The sequence below is a fragment of the Scylla paramamosain genome, chromosome 23 (genome assembly GCF_035594125.1).
Source record: "Scylla paramamosain isolate STU-SP2022 chromosome 23, ASM3559412v1, whole genome shotgun sequence".
Lineage (NCBI taxonomy): Eukaryota > Metazoa > Arthropoda > Malacostraca > Decapoda > Portunidae > Scylla > Scylla paramamosain.
In genome coordinates this window covers 17,709,318-17,732,369 of record NC_087173.1, presented here as the reverse complement: position 1 = coordinate 17,732,369, position 23,052 = coordinate 17,709,318, and the positions used below count along the sequence as shown (strand labels likewise).

The 23,052-nt window shown below is 41.5% G+C and overlaps 1 protein-coding gene across 1 annotated transcript; it reads right to left on the bottom strand.

The window, feature by feature from the left end:
- Positions 1-883: 883 nt before the first annotated feature.
- Positions 884-21,984, bottom strand: LOC135111949 (uncharacterized). The gene is made up of 14 exons (XM_064025628.1): positions 21,560-21,984; positions 20,510-20,727; positions 19,809-19,942; positions 19,185-19,347; positions 18,615-18,776; positions 18,250-18,363; positions 17,641-17,909; positions 10,037-10,200; positions 4,600-4,817; positions 3,509-3,642; positions 3,204-3,366; positions 2,296-2,457; positions 2,023-2,136; positions 884-1,315 (listed from the first exon to the last, which is right to left on the bottom strand). The coding sequence occupies exons 1-14, from the start codon at positions 21,702-21,704 to the stop codon at positions 1,115-1,117; spliced, it is 2,361 nt and encodes a 786-aa protein (XP_063881698.1). The 5' UTR covers positions 21,705-21,984; the 3' UTR covers positions 884-1,114.
- Between the last annotated feature and the right edge of the window lie 1,068 nt (positions 21,985-23,052).

Sequence of the window (23,052 nt, the reverse complement as noted above, 5' to 3'; positions counted from 1 at the left end):
CACTGGCAACTCGACGAGATAAGATTACTAAAGGAACGAACCCTACGTATATACTCGTGCGTCCCTTTATTAACTGTGTATTGTGCACTGAATTACATCATATCTTGCTTTCTGCTTTCTTCAGTACTCGTAAACCTGAACGATGGATCTTGTCTCTGGTGCCACATTAATAGTTACGTGACTAACAAAGGAACCAACCCTATGTATATACTCGTACGTCCCTTTAGGAGTGATGTATTGGGCAGTGGACTATCTTGCTTTCTGCTTTCTTGTCTTTTTTGTCTCTCTTGTCCCTGATTGTCGCCATGTTTAACTAATAGTCACCGCGGGGCAAGTGGTCAAAGAAGCGCGTCCCCCCCTCCCTCCCCCTCTCCAGGCAGGGCAGCTGGTTGTGGTGCACTTAATGTTTTACCACTTACCAGATTTTTTTTCCTTTGTCCCTTTGACTGCCACGGCTCCTCAGTTCAATAATTCTGTCTCGAGTAAATTTAGTATGAATCTGAAAGAACGCTCACAACAAAGGAGGTGGCGGAGTGGCGAAGTGTTTAGCATAGGTTTGTGCTGCACGTGGCTCAGTGTTTGTTTCGTAAGGTAGCTTCAGCTTCCTCAGACACAGCAATGCCGCACGTGGCAGTTAAAGGGTTAAAATATTCTTTATCACGTTATTAATTAGTCATGTCCTCAGCTGAATTTCCGAAATATCAACAGGGAAACAATGATGATATTTAAGCTGAGGGAACAAGCAACATTTTAAATTTTACACAAATATTCTTACGACGCGGGCCAAGCTTAATCTACATAGGCCCTCTAGTGTCAGATCACCACCAAAACAGTAAAGAACATGAATGATTGAACAGGGAGATAACAGAATGAAACGAACAGATAAGCAAGACAATTATTTATTACAACAGAAAGAAATTCATAGGTATTATCTTTCTGTCTTTCTGTGTGTCTGCCTGCTCACTCATCCCAATCTCTCTCTCTCTCTCTCTCTCTCTCTCTCTCTCTCTCACACACACACACACACACACACCCTGCAAGTAATATCACAAGCCCCTAAAGCGTTCCCACAATACTCCAGGTGTCAAGGCTGATGCACAAATCCTGCCTTCCATCAGAATTTGAGAGGCGACTTTTCAGTGTCGTGCTCCTGGTCCGTGGCAGGGGAGTTATGGGTAGCGAATTCCCGTATGAACTCTGAAAACACACTTCGCTCCATATTCCGAGAGAGGTTGATCAAGAGGAGCCAATCACTGAGGGAGGCTGTGCGCATGATGGTCTCCACCTCATCACTGACTGACGGTAAGACGCGAACCTGCAGGTGAAAGGGAGACAGTTAGTGAAAGACATACGCTCGTTCTCATAGTTCTTAAACATTTACCGTTTTCTTCAGGACTGTTTTGAAAGACTATAGGGATCATTAGCCTTCAGATGAGCCTGCAGATGAACAGGTGATTAGTGAAAGACAGACTCTCGTTCTCGTACTCTTAAACACATGCACTTCTCGTCACAATTTTCAAAGGCCACAGAAATGACTGGCCGACCTTTTCCGGGGTTTTATCAGATTAACGGTGCAGATTAGTTGTTGAACCTTCGGATGAACTTGCAGATGAATAGGAGACGATCAGTGAAGGACAAATTCTCGTCCTCATATTCTAAACACTTAGGGATCTTATCATGATTTTTTTCAGAGGCTATAAAGATGATTAGCTGAGTTATCCCGAGTTTTTATCAGATTAATGATGCAAAATCGTAATTGAGCCTTTATTGGAACCGTGAAACACTTGAAGACCCTCAGTGATTTTCAGCACAGCATGTTACAGATTTTGGAGATAAGGTGCAGAAACGTTTGAGGATGCACACTTTTCAGTACTTCTTTATTACTTCTCTCACCATAGGAAATTAAGGGCGATTCATTATTAGTGTCTGGTAATGAAACGGAGGCTCGCAAGTGTTGGGAAGGGAATGAGAGAGTCTGGCTTGCATGGTGATCACAACGGACAGCAGTCATGAGTGGTATACCTTCAAGAGATAGAGTCTGAGGGGCGGCAGCAGGATGGTGAGGAGTCTGTAGACCATCCAGAGGCAGGTGATGGCGGTGAGCAGCACCAGCCACACCCACAGGAACAGGTAGATCTGTGGCGGGGAGACACGAGCCCGGGGTGAGTCACTAACCTGACGAAGGCCCGGTAGGTGCAGCACTGTCCGGCCTTACCCATCCCCATCACCCTGCCCCGCTCATCCCACCATTCTCACCCCATCCCCTTGACCCGGCCCCCCATTATCCCGGCCTACCTTCTCGTTGATGATGTTGGTGGCGATGAGGCACATCATGTCCCTGACCTGGATGGTGCCCGAGGGCCCAAAACTCTTGAAGGTGCACTTGGCCATCCGCGGGAACACGTAGGACATAGGATCCGTGCGGTTCTCGGGGTCCAGGCCGACTACTGCGAACACCTGAGGAGGCAGGAGTGAGTGCGTACGTGTGTGTGTGTGTGTGTGTGTGTGCTAGAGGATGGGGATTAGGAAACTGTGTGTATTTACTTATTTATTTATTTAGTGTTTGCAAGTGCTATGTACGAGAATCTGTTACAGAAAATTCAATCTAGCACATGATAATTATCTACGAAAATTAACGTCTTTCTTTCATAGAAAATATATCAGGATTTTCTTTTTTTTTTTTATTTATGGTCGCTGGTAAAACACAAGCCTGATGATCACTGCTTTTGTTGTGGTCTCTTTGTCAAGCTCCAGCATCTTTCATGAAATAAGTTAAGTGCACTTTACTGTGGCTTAAACCAGGTCTTGTTTTCTATTATTTACTTACAAGAAGTCACTCGCTTGGTAATACATACTTGTAATGAAATTAACACAGTCATGCAGCACTGTCAACGCTATCCTATCCCTGCCATCAGTGTTGTGGCTGCGGGCCGCATGCTATTGTCGTCTTGCTTTAAGGATGAACTGTTTTAGCTGACAAAAGCGAACAACTTGCAAGTTTGAAAGTATCACAGATAGGAGAAGCAGGAGTTAGTGGTGTTGGCAGCAGGGATGAGAGTGGTGAAGACGAATTAAGATATTATCAGTGGTGGGGAGGAGGCAAGACTGTGTATGGTGTAGAGAGAGGAAGGGGGGGAGGTATGTGCACTATTTTGAAGAGGATAAGCGTGAGGAGTGGGAGGCGAAGGGGAGGCAAGACTTACATTGGTGCCGTAGGTGAGAAACTCCCCACCCAAGAACCAGTCGGTGAAGAACAGAGTGGCCACCACCACGACCAGGTTGAGCAGCTCGCAGAAGAAGAAGCGGTACGCCCACATCTTATGGCCGTTCATGGTGCGCGTTACATACTTGGACAAAGTTTTGATCCTGACGAGACGTTAATGATGTAATGGCTGATGTGACAAAGAAAAAATCACGATAACCACAGATAACCACAGATAACCACAGAAATAAGCAGAGTGTCCACAGAGGAGCTGAAAGGTGAAGGATTCCTTGATACCAAACTCACATGTCTCTTCTATTGAAGTAGTTCTTGAGATTGGCGCCGAGGTAGTTCCTGATGGAGAGGTCCTGGATGATCTGCTTGAACAGACCTCCCTCCCACCGCTTCCAGAACCAGTGGGGCATGTAGAACATCACGCCCTGGGGAGAAAGTCACCTAGCGTCCCTTATGCGGTTGAGTTACCAAGCAGGACAACACACTCCTCACCCTCATGTTCAAAAACAAACATAGACTCATCATATTTTTAGCTCGTCTAGACGCTGCACGAGGCTGATTTCAAATGTTCTGTTTACTGAAGAATAGCATTGCTTATTTGTTCACAAATTACTGGCCTACGCATTGAAAGGGATTGGCTTGCTAAGGAGGGCTGAGGCTGACGTTTAGTGAGGCTGGGAACTGAAAGGCCACTGAAAACTGAAAAGGCTTGCACCAAGAGAACTAAAGGGGCGGGTAGTGAGGGAGACTGTAAGGAAGGCGTTAAAAGAGTGTGGCTAACGAGAAAGGCATTGAGAGGATCCGACCAACGGTATCGTCACCTACGCGAAGAGGGCGAAGCGAGTGAACAGTACGGAAAACTGTGAGGACAGCGCTGGAAGGGAGAAGCTGATAATGGTAGTATTGAGACGGTGTGGCAAGTAACAAAAGGCACTTAATGAGTGTGCAAAGGAGACAAGGCGTTGGGAGACTGTGGCAAGGGAGAAAAGGCGCTGGGAGGATGTGGCTAGTGATGAACGCCATTTAGAGCGTGTGGCTAGTGAGGAGAGGCACCGAAAGGATGTGGCTGGTGAGGGAAGGTGTTTAGGGGATGTGGTCACTGAGGGAATGCATTGAGAGGATGAGGCAAGGGAGAGAAGACGCTGGGAGGGTGTGGCTGGTGAGGGAAGGCGTTTAGGTGATGTGGTCAGTATAGGAAAGCATTGAGAGGATGTTGCAAGGGAAATAAGACGCTGGGAGGGTGTGGCTGGTGAGGGAAGGAGTCTAGGAGATGTGGTTGGTAAGGAAAAACACTGAGAGGATGTGGCAAGTAATAAGAGGCACTGGGAGGGTGTGGCAACGGAGACAAGGCAGTGAGAGTTTGTGGCTCCCAGCATCCTCACCTGCACGAAGAGGACGAAGGGCACCCACTGGTAGTAGGTGTGGTAGGTGATGGAGTCCTGGGCTTCCGGAGGCCCCACCCCGGGGTGCGGCACCTGCTGGCCCACCTGGAGGCCGTGTAGGCGGTCCACGGTGAAGGTGCCCATGATGAAGCAGTAGCTGTTCACCACGTCATTGAACGAGTCGGAGCCCACGCCGGAGATGCAGTCGATCTTCTTGCCTGGCGTCGCGGGAAGAGACGCTGAGATTACGCGTTTTTAATGGTGGTTTTACGGCTCTAGTGATAGTTTAACAAGATTTTTTTACTATAAATAAGAGAAACACCCTTGAACCCTTGAGAACCCGGCTAATCATCACTGTGGCCTTTGAAAATAGTCGTGGCGGGAGGGCAAAGCGTTTCTGAATACAGCTTAGGTTGGGTCAAGTTTTCAAGGAATTTTGGTTTGTGTCGCTTTCTTTATCTTGTTGTCTCTGTTTGCATGTCTCAGCTTGCTGCTTGCTCCTCTCGTCTGTCTGTTTGTCTGCTTGTTTGCTTCTCTCTCTCTCTCTCTCTCTCTCTCTCTCTCTCTCTCTCTCTCTCTCTCTCTCTCTCTCTCTCTCTCTCTGATGAAAAGAATAACAACAACAGTAGCAACAAGAACAACACTGATGATGATGATAATAATGATAATAATTATAATAAAAAGTAAATAATAATAATAATAATAATAATAGTAATAATAATAATAAGAAGAAGAAGAAGAATAAGTATAAGAATAATAATAATAATAATAATAATAATAATAATAATAATAATAATAATAATAAGAAGAAGAAGAAGAAGAAGAAGAAGAAGAAGAAGAAGAAGAAGAAGAAGAAGAAGAAGAAGAAGAATTAGAACAACAACAACAGCAACAACAGCAACAACAACAACAACAACAACAACAACAACAACAACAACAACAACAACAACAACAACAACAACAACGACAACAACAACAACAACAACAACAACAACAACAACAACACCTCCACCACCACCACCACCACCAACAACAACAACAACAATGGGGTTTGCTAAAAGACCTATTACCTTCGCAAAACAGATCTGTCATTCGAACACCTATAAAGTAATAGGCAGGTGTGGGCGCCATTTTGTACTGCGCTGTGATGTGAGGTATCTGCTGATGTACAATTATGAGATGACTTGTAATAACTCCCTGCCTGTTTCTGTATTTCCCCCTTCCTACGACTTGAACTCTTTCAGAAGGGAGGTTTCAAGACACTTTATCCTCCAATTCTGAATGATCTTTGTTACTTTCTCTCCGGGGACTGGTGGCATCAGTGGGTCCTTTCTTTTTCTTCCTTTTTGTTGCCGTTAGCCAGTGTCCCTCTTACATAGAATAAGAAAAAAAATGTGAAAAAGGCTTGGGTGCAGCTTAGAAATGCGCAGAACCATTTAGGACAAGCCAGTGAACGCACCAAGAAGTATGTTGCATTACTCAGACTGACTAGATAGCTTCACGCACGCAAAACTAATTCATTTATCTCACGCCAACTCACGCAAACTCGCACACTCACGCACGCAGAATCATAAATGAAAATTAACTCATGTATGATGAGGGAGGCTGGGAAGAACTTCACTACGTTTATCAGCAGCTCGTGAGATGAAGATAGTGACAGAAGCAGCGTGCACTGATTAGATCTGATGCTGGATTTTTCGTAGTTTCATTGTTTTCTATCTTTCTTAGTTCTTTGATGTGATTCATATTGTGGATAAAGAATAATGAACTGGATAATAATGATAACAGTATTGATAAAACCTCATTGTCTCAACACAACGAAACATGAAAAAAAAACTACAGGAGGCGTCGCAGAATAAGATAAAGACATAAAAATAGATAAATAAATGAAAATAAATAAATAAATAAATAAATACAGTGGATTTTTAGAATCTGGCCATTGCGCGGCACATTTTCCATCTCGTCAACAGTGCGCAACCCACCAGTGTTTCCCTCGCCAGTGTAAACAAGTATGTTTGTCTCGAGTTTGCCCACCAAAACTCCTCAATTTGTGCCACAAGTAAGGTGTTTCCGTTCCTGCCACGCGTCCTGATGAATGGAGGGAGAAGTGGAGAAGAGAGAGTGAGGTGGAGTGTGAGAGTGAAGAGTAAGCTGAAGGATAAGAGGAGATAAGTGAGGAGTAAGCAGGAGGATTCGTCAAGGTAAAGTAAAATAATGAACAGTATTGAAATATCATTGACATTTTCATCTGAGGGTTAGGTTAAGTTTTGGTTCATTATGTTCAGTTCACCGCTGATCTCTTCACGACTTGGGGGAGGGGGGGGGAGAAGCATCATACACTGTCTGGAGATGAGTAGGCTAAGGTTGCTTCCGTAATCCTGAGAAACGTACCCCGTAATGCTGAAGACCTTAGCTGTACTTTTATTGTGCAGATTTGCTTAAGAAAAGATGAAGAGGAAGAAGAAAATTTGGAGGTTATGGAACACAACCCCTCCCGCCCCCCCCTTTTTTTTTTTTTTCTGTTAGTTACTATGTTCATTTATCCCATGTGTGTTAATCCGGCGCTGGCAGGCTGATGTGTTGCGTCTGCAGCTGTGTGACTTGCTGTTGCTATCAGGCTGTCAGTGCAGTCTTGATAAGAAGCTTTAAGGGAAGATTAGATACATTTATGAACAGGGATGAAGCTTTAAGAACATAGGAGCATGATGGCCTACATGTGGCGGCCCCTGTACGAAATATATCTGCCTACGTATTTCCTACGTATTTCCTATCACTATCCATAAATTTGTCTTATCTTCTTTTTATTCATTTGAGAATGAATTCCTTCCTATCTTTTCTTTAAATCTAACGTTTTAAGCCTGAACCCGTATTTTTTTGTTCTATCCTGATTACTGATCCAGAGGATTTTGCTTTTATCACAAACGCTATATCTCCTACATTATTACAGAATTACGTAAATTTTCGGACAAATAGCACCTTATTAATTTCGATCATATTATTCTGGAAAAAAAAAAATTCTGTGTTTTGAGTTAATATGATCATCACTTCTCGGCAAGACCATTTGTGTTTGACTGCAAGATTAGGCTTGGCCCGCGGCTGACGGGAGGCCAGGCACGGCGCCTCGCCTCACCTGTGTTAAGTATACCCCACACCTGGCTCAGCAAATCCCGTCACGGCTACTTCATAATCCCTTAACGGCTAAACGCTTCATGATATTTCAAAATTAAGTGAAGCGTGATATAACCTCCCAACTGAACCCCCTTGGTGCGTGGTGTGCCTCAGGGTGCATGGGTGATTTTAAAGGGTACATGGAAACGCTGGGGTACGTGGCCGGGTGCATGACATGGCCGGTGTATAAAGTGCACGGTACAGAATGATGTTTTAGAAATAAAATCATGTCATGTATGAAATCAATCCTAAATGAGATTGAAGTATTATATGTATTATGTTATTATACTACACTCTGACGCAACTCACGCCTCACGGGTGTGTCTTGTGGATGCTGCCTACTGAAATAGTGAAGGTACGGGACCATGCCTGCCCGCCTCACTGCTGCAGCTTTGAAACGTGCAACAGACTGACTGTACTGTTGGAAAACTCTGACCTAGTGTAAGCCTGACTGATGAAAACGCAAAACTGTGTCTCAGTTATTTGTTTATTTATTTATTTTATTTTCCTGTTATTATTATTATTATTATTATTATTATTATTATTATTATTATTATTATCATTATTATCATTATTATTATTATTATTATTATTATTAATTTTATTTATTTATTTATCTATTTATTTATTTATTTTTATCTGAGGATTATCATTTATCTATGCTGTCAAAATAATTCACCAGTTTTCTGCTTTTTTCATGCATTTCTCAAACCAGGTTAGAGTTTACTCAATAGCAGCAACATAATGACGTACACTCATGCCGCTCTTTTAGTCAGGATGGAATCAAGAGCTGTTCGTCTCATCAACTCCTCTCCCATAACTGTCTTCAACCTCTCTCATCATCCCAATGTTGCATCTCTTGCTATCTTCTACCGCTATTTTCACGTTAACTGCTCTTCTGATCCTGCTAACTGCATGCCTCCCCTCCTCCCACGGCCTCGCTGCACAAGACTTTCTACTTTCTCTTACCCCTATTCTGTTCACCTCTCTGATGCAAGAGTTAACTAGTATTCTCAATCATTCATCCCTTTCTCTGGTAAACTCTGGAGCTCCCTGCCTGCTTCTGTATTTCCTCTTTCCTTACCCCCGTCATTTGATTTTTCCTACTAGACAGTCTGTTTTGGGGGAACTGGCACCCAAGTGGGCCTTTTTATTTTTCCTGGTATTTTTGTTTCCCTTGGTCAGTGAAAAAATAAATAAATGAATAAAAACTTACAAAACATCTATTTACGTTCAGCACAACGTGTACAAACTAATACTCCGGCATCTCTTTTTTAATTTCTGGGTTCCGTATGAGAATGGCGCACATTTGAATACAACAACGAAACAACAGGTCGTGAATACTTGAGTCAGAGGGTGAGAGAGACTGTTGCCACGCAGGAACACTAAGCGTCAGTAACGTAACGATATAATACTGATATCAAAGGTGCACCTGACAGGTCATAATTACCTCACCTGTCACCTTGTCAAGTCAACCCGGGTGTTATTCACGAAGGGGCGTGACATTTGATGGACAAAGACTATAAGTAGTGATGATAATTTCTTCGTTATGGCCGCTGTGTTACACTAAAGCACAAAAAAATTACGTGACTTTCCCTTGCAAATCGTTGGTAATTAAGAACATTGTTGATATTGTGGTGAAAATATGTATTAATTTTTCAAGCTAAGATTTATTGTGTTCGGAGCTCTCCACGGCTGCTGCTCGACTGGTGAAATACTCGTAAGTATGTTAGTATTACCGAGGCAGGGAATTGCTGTTATTATTATTATTATTATTATTATTATTATTATTATTATTATTATTATTATTATTATTATTATTATTATTGATGTTATTGTTGTAATTGTTGTTGTTCATCTTATTGTTGTTGTTATTATTATTATCACTATTAAGAGTAGTAGTAGTAGTAGTAGTAGTAGTAATAGTAAAGTAAGAGTAGTAGGGGTAGTAGTAGTAGTAGTAGTAGTAGCATTAGTAGTAGTAATAGTAATAACAGTAGCAGCAGTAATATCAGTAGCAATAGTATAGGAGTAGTAGAAACATCAATAGCAGCAATAATAAGAACAGTAGCAGAAGTAGTAGCAGCAGTAGTAGAAACAGTATTATTATTATTATTATTATTATTATTAGTAGTAGTAGTAGTAGTAGTAGTAGTAGTAGTAGTAGTAGTAGTAGTAGTAGTAGTAATAGTAGTAGTAGTAGTAGTAATAGTAGTAGTAGTAGTAGTAGTAACAGCACCATAGTAGGAGTAGCAGCGGTCATACCCACCCACAATGTTGTACAGCGTGGTGAGCAGCGCGGAGGCCATGAAGAAGTAGTAGCTGTAGCGGTAGTGAAGGCGAAACACTAAGTTCTCCACTGCTGGCTTTACGTCGATCTTGACCTTGATCTTGCCCAGCGCCGCGAGAGACATGATGGAGGTTAGGTTATGTCAAGTTAGGTTATGTCAGGTTAGGTTAGGTCAGGTTAGATTTGGTTAGGTCAAGTTAGGTTTGGTGTTAAGAGGCTGCTACGGTTGCTACTCTTCCTCTTCCTACTCTTCTTCTTCTTCTTCTTCTTCTTCTTCTTCTTCTTCTTTTATCAATATTTTCACCGTTATTCTTCTTTCTTTTCTTTCTCCCTTCGTTTTAGACTCAAACTTTTTTTTCTTCGTTTCTTTTTTTCTTCTTTTTTTTTCTTCCTTTCTTCGTCAGTAGAGGATCACCTTCACTTTTTTGTTTATCTTTCACATATATATTTTTTTTCTTTCCTTTCAAGTACAGCGATGATTGTTTCTCTCTCTCTCTCTCTCTCTCTCTCTCTCTCTCTCTCTCTCTCTCTCTCTCTCTCTCTCTCTCTCTCTCTCTCTCTCTCTCCCTTCCTTAACACAAAGCTGAAAAGAGAGGGAAAAATGTAATAGATATAATTATTTCGGATCCTTAACGCTAATCAATACGGATACGATTATTTTGTAGTTTGTATGTCATTTATTTTCGAAGCTTTTTTTTCTGTTCTATTTTATTTATTTATTTATTTATTTTTATTTGTTGTGTCATGTTTTCTGCAATATTTACCGCTGGTTTTGTATTATTAGCTGTTTATTTGTTTATTTATTTATTTATTTATTTATTTGTTTGTTTGTTTATTTGTTTTTGTTTTTCTGCAACATTCATCACGTGTTTTATATTATTGTCTTTGATCTCCGCCCTTATTCCTTCATTTATTTGTTTGTTCACTTATTCCTTCATTTATTTGTTTGTTCACTTATTCCTTCATTTATCTGTTTGTTCACTTATTCCTTCATTTATTAATTTATTCATTGTGCTGCTTTACAATTGAAGGAGCATGTCTTCTTTCATACCCACCATGTGTTTTTCTATTTCTAGTCCTCATCTTTCTCTCTCTCTCTCTCTCTCTACATTCATTTCTTTGTTTATTTATGTACATATTTACGTTTATAATTTTTTTTTTTGTTTCGTTCGTTCGTTCGTATCCCGAGTGGTCAGTGTAGCTGTGTTTTGTGGGTCTTTTTTTTTTTATTATTAGGCCTACCCTTGTGGACATTCTTTAGGCTTTTACAATAATGGTAGTCTTTTGATGCAGAGGCTTTCCTGGTTCATTTTATTTATTTATTTTTGTTTTTTTTTCCCTTTTTCTGGTAAATTGTGATCTGTTTTCCTGTTGACTGATTTTTTGTTCTTTATTTGTTTTCTTTATTTTTATTTTCTTATTATTTTTTATTTTCATTTTTCATTTTTTTATTTATTTATTTATTTATTTTTTTTGAGGGTAGTTATTGTTGTTTTCTTTTTATTGTAAGTTGTCCATCTTGTTTTTATTTTATTTTTTTTACTATATATTTTTTCCCTTTTTTAACTCATTTTTCCCTTTTTTTCTCTTTGAAGTCATATATTTTCTCTTTTTGATTTATTTTCCCTTTTCCCTTGATATAATTATGTTCTTTTATTATTTGGCTAATATATTTCTCTTTTCCGTTCAAGTGCTACTTTCTTTTCTTTTTCCCCTAACAGTCTTCTTTTAGTTGATTTTTTTTATTTTTTTTATTTTCACTTAAGATTTTCCCCATTTCAGTAACGAATTTCCTTTGCCTTTTCATTAACAAATCTTTTTTTTCCTCTGAACTATTTTTTTTCATTTTCACTAACGATTCTAATAACGTTTTTTTTTTACTTTTCTTTTCGTCTTCCCTTCCTCAAACTTTTTTTTCCTTTTCCTTAACACGAACGAATATTCTTTTTTTTCTTTTGAATTAGTGATTCTTTAATTTTCCCTAAGAGTTTTTCCTTTTATCGAATATTTTCCCTCTTCACCAACGATATTTATTTTCCTTTGAACGCGTAATTCTTTCTTTCCTTCTCCACTAACTCATTTCTTTCTTTTCATTTAACAATTTTTCTTTTCCTTTCCCACTAACGATTATCTCCTTTCCATTAACAAGTCCATCCTTTCCTTCTCAAACGTTTTTTTTTTCCCCTTTTCTCTAACAGTTCATGTTTTCCTTTTACACTAACCCATTTTTCCTTTTCACCAACAACAATTCTTCTTTCCCTGTTCCACCTACAATTATCTCATCTTTTTCTTCTTCACACGATTTTTTCCTCATTTTCACTAACGATTATTTCCCCTTTCACTGATTTCTCTTTACTTTTCACTAACGATTCTTTTTTCCATTTCTTTTCTATGCAACAGTTTCTCTCCTTTAACTGTCCTTCCTTTTCCTCGTGACTAACAATTTCCCTCTTCATTAACGCCCTTCCAACTCTCCGTAACCTTTTCTTCGAGCGCAGGCTGCAAGAACACTTCATCCCACTCACGGAAGGAGGGAGGGAGACAGTCGACAGCAAGGGAATCCGTACACAACTAAATTAGCAGCCGGGTTCTCTCTTTACTACTTCATCTCGGCTCTTATCACCTCATTAAATAAAGCATTATACGATAAGACTGCCACTGTTTCTCTATCATCATATCTACATCTCTTCAGTACACCGTCAGTCTGCCTCACTCTGCCTCACTTCGCCACACGCAACATTAGGTAACTTTCTGATTAGGTAAGTGTGTTACTGTGTGCGGTGCTAAGTGTTTAGTCCGTTTAGAAGATTGTAAGTGTAATTTAAGTCTATTCGTAAACCCATAAGTAGTTTTAGCCTGTCAGTAAGTCTGTAAGTGTTGTTTTATGGGTTTTATTTCGGTATTATTGGTTATTACGCAATATTTTGAGCGTTTTAGGCTATTTAAGGTGAAGATAACTGTGTGTGTGTGGTGTCTAGATGTTAGTCATTGTTCGTTGTGTAATGTTTTGATTGTTTTGGTGTACTTCAGGGCGAGAAAAGTGTTTAGGGTTAAGGCTGTTTTGAAAATCCATAAGTGTAGTGAGGTTTTATTTCACCCCTGCAGTGCCGTTGTTTGCGGACTGATTATTATTATTATTATTATTTTAGGTTGTAAAAAAAAAAAAAAAAGTGAAGATAAATTTGTACGAGTAGTGTTTTGATTTTAGTCTGTTTGAAAGTGGGTAAGTGTAGTGAGGTTTTCATTTCAGCCCAGCCGTGTTATTGTTCGTTGTGTGATATTTTCATGGTTTCATTTCAAAAAGGGAAAAAAAAATGTACAAATGTGGCTGGTACGAACACACGGCGAAGGCCAGAAAAATATGAACTGATTAACTTTCCACTGTAACAGGATAAAGTTTGCAAAATGATACTCGATGAAGCTGATAAACCGAACACCAATTAACCCGTGGAGTGATCGATAACTTACTCAAGAATTAAAGAAACCAAAAAGAAGGAACAAGTAAATAAGCAAATAAATAAAAGTTCTCGCTCTGTCAGTTACTAAAGAGAGAGAGAGAGAGAGAGAGAGAGAGAGAGAGAGAGAGAGAGAGAGAGAGAGTAGTGTTTCAGGATGTAGTGTGGATCTGTTGTGACGCTATGTTACTCACGAAGCACTCTACGTTTTCTATGAGCAGTGCAGTCTGTTATTCGTTACAGTGCAGGTCAGCTCGTGCACTTATTACCCTTAGAGAGAAATTAACTTAACATTTTAGACTCCTTGTTTCAGTAGTAGATAGAACCCCTAATTTTCCTTTTTATTATTATTATTATTATTATTTTATTTTATTTTATTTATTTTTGCTTAATGTAGAAGTAAATTTGGCTTCAGTGCTGTTGAATTCGTTCACTTACAATCTCAGTGGGACCGCCCGCGCTTTGGGGGGCCCAGAGGTATTCAGGCATAGTGGTTCGAATCCTGGCCAGCCACCGTCCGAGGGTAGGAAGGGGAAGGGCATCCACTCGAGGCAACGGTTCCCAAATGCTACAACCAAAGTCTTTCGTTAGGAGGCACCGTCCTGGCCCTGATAAAACTTGGGAAACCTGACGTAAAACCGAAAAAAAAAAAAAAAAAAAAAAAAAAATATATATATATATATATATATATATATATATATATATATATATATATATATATATATATATATATATATATATATATATATATATATATATATATATATATATATATATATATATATATATATATATATATATATAGTTTGATTAGTTATTTTCTCAAAAAAGATCTTAACATATCAGAGCTCGCGTTTCAGTATAACATAATACCCCAATTTTTTTTTTTTTTTCTTTCTTTCTTTCCATGTAGCAGAAGTACTGTATACTACTTCATGGATCAGGTATATCTCATCTCTTATTCCTTCTCATTCCTACATACGCAGCTCACGCCCCGCCTCGTCCTTTACATCCTCAGGCACACCCACACAGACGCACCTTGATTCCTTGGTGAGTTTTTACAAAGTTCACCGACCTGTACCGCACCCTCATTAAACCTTTATTTTTATTATTATTTATTATTATTATTATTATTATTATTATTATTATTATTATTATTATTATTATGTAGGAGGGGGCAGCAATGAAGGGCAAAAAACTGCAATAAAAAAAATAAGTCCACTGAGGTGCCGGTCCACGAAGAAGGACATACAGACAGAATACGGAATACAGAGGGTGTTGGATTTCCGATGGAGTTGTGTTCTGGAAGGCTGTTCGTAACTCGTTTTGCTGGCAACTCGTCATCGTATTTTTCCGGTACCATTAAAAAGAATAAATACCGTGCTGTCTTCAAACAATGTAATGCAGCGACAGAGCTTGTCCCACCGCTGGCGAAAGTTACAAGGGACTGGACCTGTATTCTTAATTAAAGCCTTTCACTGCGATACCAAACAATTAACACTACCGGATGTAATGCATGCGATCCTTATACGCATCTGCAAGAAAGGAGGGGAATAAAAAGAACAGATTTTGCACTGTTTATCCGAATTAAAGATTGCAGGTTGCTGTAGAAAAAAAAAAAAAAGTAGAGCTGTCTCAGAGTGCTTAGTAATAAAAGAAAGGTGTACCAATTAGCAGTCAAAGGGTTTAACTAAAAATATGAAATGTATCTCCCGCTTATCACTCATGTCTTGTCCCTTGTAATCTATAAAACCAATGAAATGTCAGATGTTCGGATTTCTATTGATAATGCTGCTGTGTGTTTTCAGTGGTGTGACCGAGTGTTGTCTCTCGTTATCAGTGGTGGGCAAGATCTGGAGGTAGATAACAAAGGTGACTCCTATTCCTCGATAATGGTGAAGTAAACAGGTGAATAAGTGTGTGTGTGTGTGTGTGTGTGTGTGTGTGTGTGTGTGTGTGTGTGTGTGTGTGTGTGTGTGTGTTTAGGAGTTTTAAGTCTCCTCCTTCTCTTCCTCCTCTTATCAGTTATTTAATCTTGAAAACAGATATAAGTCATTATTTCTCTCTCTCTCTCTCTCTCTCTCTCTCTCTCTCTCTCTCTCTCTCTCTCTCTCTCTCTCTCTCTCTCTCTCTCTCTCTCTCTCTCTCTCTCTCTCTCTCTCTCTCTCTCTCTCTCAGTTCATTGCCTAAGACACAAACAGAGTTAATTAATCACCAATGTTAAATAATCAATAAACCGTGAGAAGGAAAAGTCAACATGTTGCCAAAGTCTGTATTTATCACTGTTATTTTCATATAAATGGTGAACAGCAACAAAAGAAGGAAAAGGATAGAAAGAAAAACAGAGAGAAGTAACAACAAGACTAATTTTTTAATGTGTTGTTGTCTTCTCTATTTCCTATTACTTTTTTTTTTCATTATATTCGTTTCTTAGTGAACAACAAAAGAAGGAAAAAGAGAGAAAGAAAAACAAAAAAACAAAATGCGAATCTTCTTAATGTACTGTTATCTTTCCTGTTTATCCTTTTCTTTTTTCTTTATTTTATCTTTTAATTTTATCATATCCATTTCTTTTAAACTGTCTTACTTAGCGAACAGAATAAAAAAAAAATTAAACATTACATACTACTATCTGATTAAACTAATTTCTATTCATACTGTTATCATTATTGTTCTCTTTACTTTTGTTTATTTTTTTCTCTAAACAATAAATGAATTTGAACACAGGTACATATCAGCATTACAGGGTTACTGGTTTCCACGCAGGTGTGTCAGGAACCACACGGGAGATAAAGTGTTCTCAACGTTCTCTTATCCTGACAATTTGCGTCAGGCTGTAGTGGAAGTTGTTGGGGGTTTTAAGGAGTGTTTTCATAAATTTGTTAGTAGCTTAACACGGGTTCTTCACCAGTAGGGAAAAATCTACCCAAGAGAACCCCACTACTCATTTTTGTGGCCTTTAAACCCTAATTGTTTTTTTTTTATATATTTTCACGTAACTTGCCTTAGGAAATATTTGCTTGCATGACCAATAATAGTTTGGGTAAGACAGTATTGATGATAGGAACCAAAGGCACTTTTTCCTATTTTTCTTTTTTTTTCTTTTCTTTCTTTTCACGAATCGAGGACTTCACAAGAAAAGAAGAAAGAAAAAAAATGCACTTGCTGTTCCCTCCCCTTAGAAAAAAAAAAAAAAAAACGAAAAAAATTCTATAGGTATATTTACAAAGAGCAGCATCATCTATATCGAGAGAAGGGAAGGCAAACAACACACACGGGGATTTACGACAATAAGAGTAACAAAGGTGAGGGCGCCTCCTGCAGTGGCACGGCAGCGTCCTGGCCAATACCTTGATAGGGTTCACAAGTCGAGGACATGAATCAGAATGGTAAGAAACATCGTGACACTCATCGTTCATAGGTCGAAGAGTTTCCAAATTCTTAAGTCGAGAAGTTGAATTAAAGGATTCCTCAAATATGACAAAAACTACAGTCGGCGCCAGAAGAAGACAACAAAAAACATTGCGCGATTCTGGATTCAGAGATCGTGATGTTGAGAAAATTGCCGACTAATCACAAAGATCAGAGGAGTCCTTTTCTTTCAATCCCTTCCCTGTTATACGCACGGACGCTGACACCGACTGTGGATTTTGTCATCTTTTTTGGCGCCAACAACAACGTGACGGTCAAAGTTCATATGTGAGTTTCTTAGTTCGCAAGTCGAGGAGTCGCAGGGCCTGTCGAGTCAATGACAGACAGAGACAGATGGTGTTTATCTGTCAGGCTTAAAAGTGTACTGGTGTTTGTTATCAGGACCCAGCGTTAGTCTGGCGGGTTTGTTGGAAGCAAGGACACAAGGCAGGCATTGTTCTCTCTCTCTCTCTCTCTCTCTCTCTCTCTCTCTCTCTCTCTCTCTCTCTCTCTCTCTCTCTCTCTCTCTCTCTCTCTCGCTGATAATGTAGGTTTATTTTATAATTTTAGAGATGATTTTTATTGTGGTTTTGTGAATCTCTCTCTCTCTCTCTCTCTCTCTCTCTCTCTCTCTCTCTCTCTCTCTCTCTCTCTCTCTCTCTCTCTCTCTCTCTCTCTCTCTCTCTCTCTCTCTCTCTCTCTCTCTCTCTCTAAAACGTATACTCCCTCACGTACTGGGATCTCTCTTCCTCTTTTGGCTCCTCCGGGTGTATGAAGTCATCCCCTAGTAACTGCTGCTTTAGTTTCTCCTTCGGGTCTCTTGGCACGGGGAGTAATGTCAGCTCGTGGTGCAGGAAGATGATGAACTCGGAGAAGACGCTGCGTTCCATGTTTTTCCCGAGACTGTACAGCAGCAACCAGTCACTGAGAGAGGCGCCGCGAAGAACCTCCTCCAGCAAGTCCCACACTGATTTGTCCACGCGGAGCTGAAAAAGAGGGGCGGAAAAGTGTTGGATTTGTTGGATTCGGTTGTACAGGGCGCGCTTGGAGCCCGAGGGGTCCTCAGGCGCACGAGTTCGAGTCTTAGCCACCGTCCGCAGTTAGGAAGGGCATCCACTCGGGGTGACGGTTCCCAAATGTCACAACCAGAGTCCTTCATTAAGAGGCGCCACCAAGGCTTACGAAAAAGCTCACCACGGATAAGCTATTGGGTTATGATTGAATTTACAAAGAGAGAGAGAGAGAGAGAGAGAGAGAGAGAGAGAGAGAGAGAGAGAGAGAGAGAGAGAGAGAGAGAGAGAGACTAGGTGTGTAATTACGCCTCACCTTCAGCAGCTGTTTCCTGAAGGGTGGCAGCAGGATGGTGAGGAGTCTGTAGACCATCCAGAGGGAGGTGAGGGCGGTGAGCAGCACCAGCCACACCCACAGGAACAGGTAGATCTATGGCGGGGAGACACGAGTCCGTGATGAGTCACTAACATGACGAAGTCCCGGGAGGTGCAGCACTGTCCCGCCTCACCACGCCACCTTCAAACCGTCAGCCCCTCACCCAGCCTTCCTTCCCCCGCCCTCATTCCCCCACCCCCTTCACCCCGCCCCATCCCCTCACCCTGCCCCCATCACCCCATCCCCCTCACCCCATAACCCTCACCCCCATCCCCTTGACCCGGCCCCCCATTATCCCGGCTTACCTTCTCGTTGATGATGTTGGTGGCGATGAGGCACATCATGTCCCTGACCTGGATGGTGCCCGAGGGCCCAAAACTCTTGAAGGTGCACTTGGCCATCCGCGGGAACACGTAGGACATCGGGTCCGTGCGGTTCTCGGGGTCCAGACCGGCCACTGCGAACACCTGAGGAGGCAGGAGTGTCTTGATAATCACGTTAGTCTCAGTGATTGCCAGCTGTACCTTATCAGTGAAAACGTAGAACTAATAAAGCATGATTTACGATTAATGCTGAGACATCTCATACCACACCGCTTCCTCTTGGTGAAGGAGGACAATTACTTCTCGTTCAGCAATGAAAAACTGCGATCTGAGCGAGATGGGAGCCTCCTTCTGGCAAGTGACAGGCAAGCACGTTATCCTCGGAACTGCTGGCATAATTGCTTTTTTGGTGTTAGGAGGAGGGATGTGTATACAGTGATGAGAAAGACGCAAGACTGTGTTGAGGGAAGAGAGGTGAGGAAGGAGTGTGGTGTGCACTATCACACTAAGGATAAACGTGAGGAGTGAGCGCGGAGGGGAGGTAAAACTCACTTTGGTGCCGTAGGTGAGGAACTCCCCACCCAGGAACCAGTCAGTGAAGAAAAGAGTGGCCACCACCACGCCCAGGTTGAGCAGCTCGCAGAAGAAGAACTTGTAGGCCCACGTCCGATGGCCGTTCATGGTGCGCTTCAAGTACTTGGCTAGCGCCCTGAACCTGAGGCAAAGAGAGGGAAAGGTCAAGTCCTGCTTGCCGAGTGCTGCCGAGTCTAGGTGTTGAGTAGAAGGAAGAAAGGCACTCTGGGTACTCTGGGAAAACGTGCATGGAGATACAGGCGTCTAAAAAAGTGATGCCATATTTTAGAAAGAGTTTCAGAAAAAATCCAGTATCAGACAAGTGCCTCCATGTCACATCCCAATTCTTGGTCTTTGTCTCTTAATGTGAAACACTTCATGATTTCATGTATCAATTTCCATTCCACTTTTTAATTATTTTTATATAAGACGAGCTCTGACCAAGGGCTACAAAAGGCAGAAAAAGACCCACTGAAGGCCTCAGTTCATAAAGAGCAGAGCCAAAACGATTATTCAAAATTAAAGAAGTGTCTAGAACCTTCCCTCTGTTTCTATAAACATGAACTTCACTCCTTGGGCAGCTGTGCCACACCAAACCCTCACCTCTCGTCCTTCTTGAAGTACTTCCCGAGGTTCTCGCCGAGGTAGTCCCTGATGGAGAGGTCCTGGATGATGTGCTTGAACAGGCCGCCCTCCGATATCTTCCAGAGCCAGTGGGGCACGTAGAACATCACGCCCTGAGGGAAGCATGACGCTTTAGTGGACTTTTTTTTAAATTTAATGATAGTATTTTATACAAGAGAGAGAGAGAGAGAGAGAGAGAGAGAGAGAGAGAGAGAGAGAGAGAGAGAGAGAGAGAGAGAGAACTAGATTTATTACCTCTGTGACCTTTGAAAACAATCCTTACGTTGTGACAAAGAATCTCAGAACACAAGTTTTAGCCTTGGAATACAATTAGCAGACGAAGGCGTTGCAAGGGTGTGGCTGGTGAGGGAAGGCGCTGGAAGGGTGTGGCAAGAATGTGGCTATTGGGGGAAGGCATTTTGGGATGTAATCAGTAAGGTAAAGGGTGTGGCAAGTGAGGGAAGGCGCTGAAAAGATGTGGCTGGTGAGGGAGGCATTTATGGGATGTGGTCAGTAAGGGAAAGCATTGAGAGGGTGAGGCAAGGGACACAAGATGCTGGCAGGTGAGGGAAGGCGTTTAGGGGATGTGGTCAGTAAGGGTGTGGCAGTAATAAGAGGCACTGGGAGGGTGTGGTAAGGGAGGCAAGACAGTGAGAGTTTATGAGTCCCAGCATCCCCACCTGCACGAAGAGGACGAAGGGCACCCACTGGTAGTAGGTGTGGTAGGTAATGGAGTCCTGGACCTCCGGAGGCCCCACCCCGGGGTGCGGCACCTGCTGGCCCACCTGGAGGCCGTGCAGGCGGTCCACGGTGAAGGTGCCCATGATGAAGCAGTAGCTGTTCACCACGTCATTGAATGAGTCGGAGTCCACGTCTGTGAGGCAGTCGATCTGGTCACCTGCGGGAGGGGCGGGAGGAGGTGAGGGGGAAGGTTTTGTTGGGCACACCCCTGGCTTGCTCTGTGCTGTAAAAGACGATTTCTGCTACTGCTGCTGCTACTGCTTCTGATGCTGCTGTTGCTGCTGCTGCTGCTGCTGCTGCTGCTGCTGCTGCTGCTGCTGCTGCTGCTGTTACTATTGCTACTTCTACTACTGCTACTACTACTACTACTACTACTACTACTACTACTACTACTACTACTACTACTACTACTACTACTACTACTACTATTACTACTACTACTACTACTACTACTACTACTACCACCTCTACTACTACTACTACTACTACTACTACTACTACTACTACTACTACTACTACTACTACTACTACTACTACTACTACTACTACTACTACCACCACCACTGCTGCTTTACAATAATTACCTATTGCTGCTGCTGCTGCTGCTGTTACTACTACTACTATTACTACTACTACTACTACTACTACTACTACTACTACTACTACTACTACTACTACTACTACTACTACTACTACTACTACTACTATATACTGTTATTGGTACTACTACTTCTACAACAACAACATCAACAACAACAACTACTACTATTACTACTACAACTACTACTGCCAGTATCGCCACCACAGTCACTACAACAGGTGGATGCAGAATACTGATCACAGACACAAATTAATGATACAAATAAGTGGAGAGCATTTACGCATTTACAGGCAACACCTCATAATGCTTCCCTCAGTAGACAAAGTAGGAACAAGTAGGAGAAATAGAAGGAACACTTAAGACAAGCCGACATCAGCCTCTTCAGTACCTATGGCATCGTAGAGCGTGGTGAGGAGCGTGGCGGCGAGGAAGAATATGTAGGTGTAGCGGTAGTGAAGTCTGAACACCAGGTTATCCACTACAGGCTTTATTTCAACCTTCACCTTGACCTCTGACAGTGCCTTTAGCAACATGGTAGCGGAGGGTGAGGCGGGACAGGACACCAGGCCCTTCAAACACTAACACACTATTGTTTTCTAATGACAACGCATCAACGCACTAACGCCGCACGTCTTGATGGTCTTTCACTTTATGTTCTTACTCTTTCCCTTTCTTTGTCTCTTTCTGTCAACTAACTATTGTCTATTTCGCTTCAGTGCGTAAAGGTTAGAAGGCGTCAAACTTTTGTGTTCCTGCAGTTCGTGTTCGTTCAGTCGTTTGCTTGTTCCCGCGGCGGAGTTGAACGTTATGTGGAGACCCGCTGTATTCAAAGGCCACACCTGTGTAATCTAATCGCTATCAGTCGGACATAAAAATCGAGTTGCCCAATTTACTGGAATTTACCATCTTTCATGCACGTAGTACGTCTACTATTTCCTTCGTCTTTTACAAATATTTATTTTTTTATTTATCCTCACTTATCACTGCTTTCTTGCTTTATATCCGGTAAGAGAGAGACGATACCTTTAGAGAATGTTTGGCACGTTCTGTATTGTATCTTTAGGAATGGCGAAAGACAGTCGATAAGATAGGACACGATTCAAGTTGACCATCTCTGGCGTCACACTTCCTCGTCACTTCCGATCTGGTGCCACTTTCCGGTGCAGTGAAGTGACTCACGCACGCACCAGTAGCAGACTTGTCAGTTCACCAAGATGACATCTGTCGTGAAGGAAGCAACAATGCAGGGAGGAGTGTTCCCAGTCCTCTTTCTTCGCCTCTTTTAAGTCTCAGTTTACAAAGCCATTTTTTATGGGGACATTAGTAGTAGTAGTAACAATAATAGTAGTAGTAGTAGTAGTAGTAATGGGAGTAGTATTAACGGTGGCAAAAATAGAAGTAGTAGTAGTAGTAGTAGTAGCGGTGGCAGAAATAATAGTAGTAATAGTATTAGTAGTAGTAGTAGTATCAGTATTATTATTATTATTAATAGTAGTAGTAGTAGTAGTGGTGGTGGTGGTGTTGGTGCTGGTGGTAATAATAATATGTAGAAGTAGCAATAGTAATATGTAGAAGAAGCAATAGTAGTGGTAGGAGGAGTAGTAGTAGTATTCCCCGTCTTTGGAGGGACCACAGATGTCCCCAGGTCTGACTGCTCTTCTGGTATCAATCCTAAACGTCTTGGCATCCCCTTCAATTTTTCCTTCATTAACTTCTGCAACATTCGCGGCCTTAAAACTAATTTTCAGTCTGTAGAACATCTCCTCTCCTCACTAAATCTCATCTTCTTTCCCTCACTGAAACACTGGTGTCTGAGGCAACTGACAGTAGCCCCTTTTCTGTTCCCTAATACTTTCTCTATCCTCATTTTCAGTCCAAAGC

What these genes read in the sequence shown, in the direction of transcription:
- LOC135111949 (XM_064025628.1), bottom strand. Translation starts at nt 21,704, where the DNA reads ATGTTGCTAAAGGCACTGTCAGAGGTCAAGGTGAAGGTTGAAATAAAG. An exon ending in TACTTCAAGAAGGACGAGAG is followed by an intron (nt 19,348 to 19,808) that starts GTGAGGGTTTGG and finishes TCTTTGCCTCAG; the next exon opens with GTTCAGGGCGCTAGCCAAGT. An exon ending in TCAGGAAACAGCTGCTGAAG is followed by an intron (nt 17,910 to 18,249) that starts GTGAGGCGTAAT and finishes CCTCTTTTTCAG; the next exon opens with CTCCGCGTGGACAAATCAGT.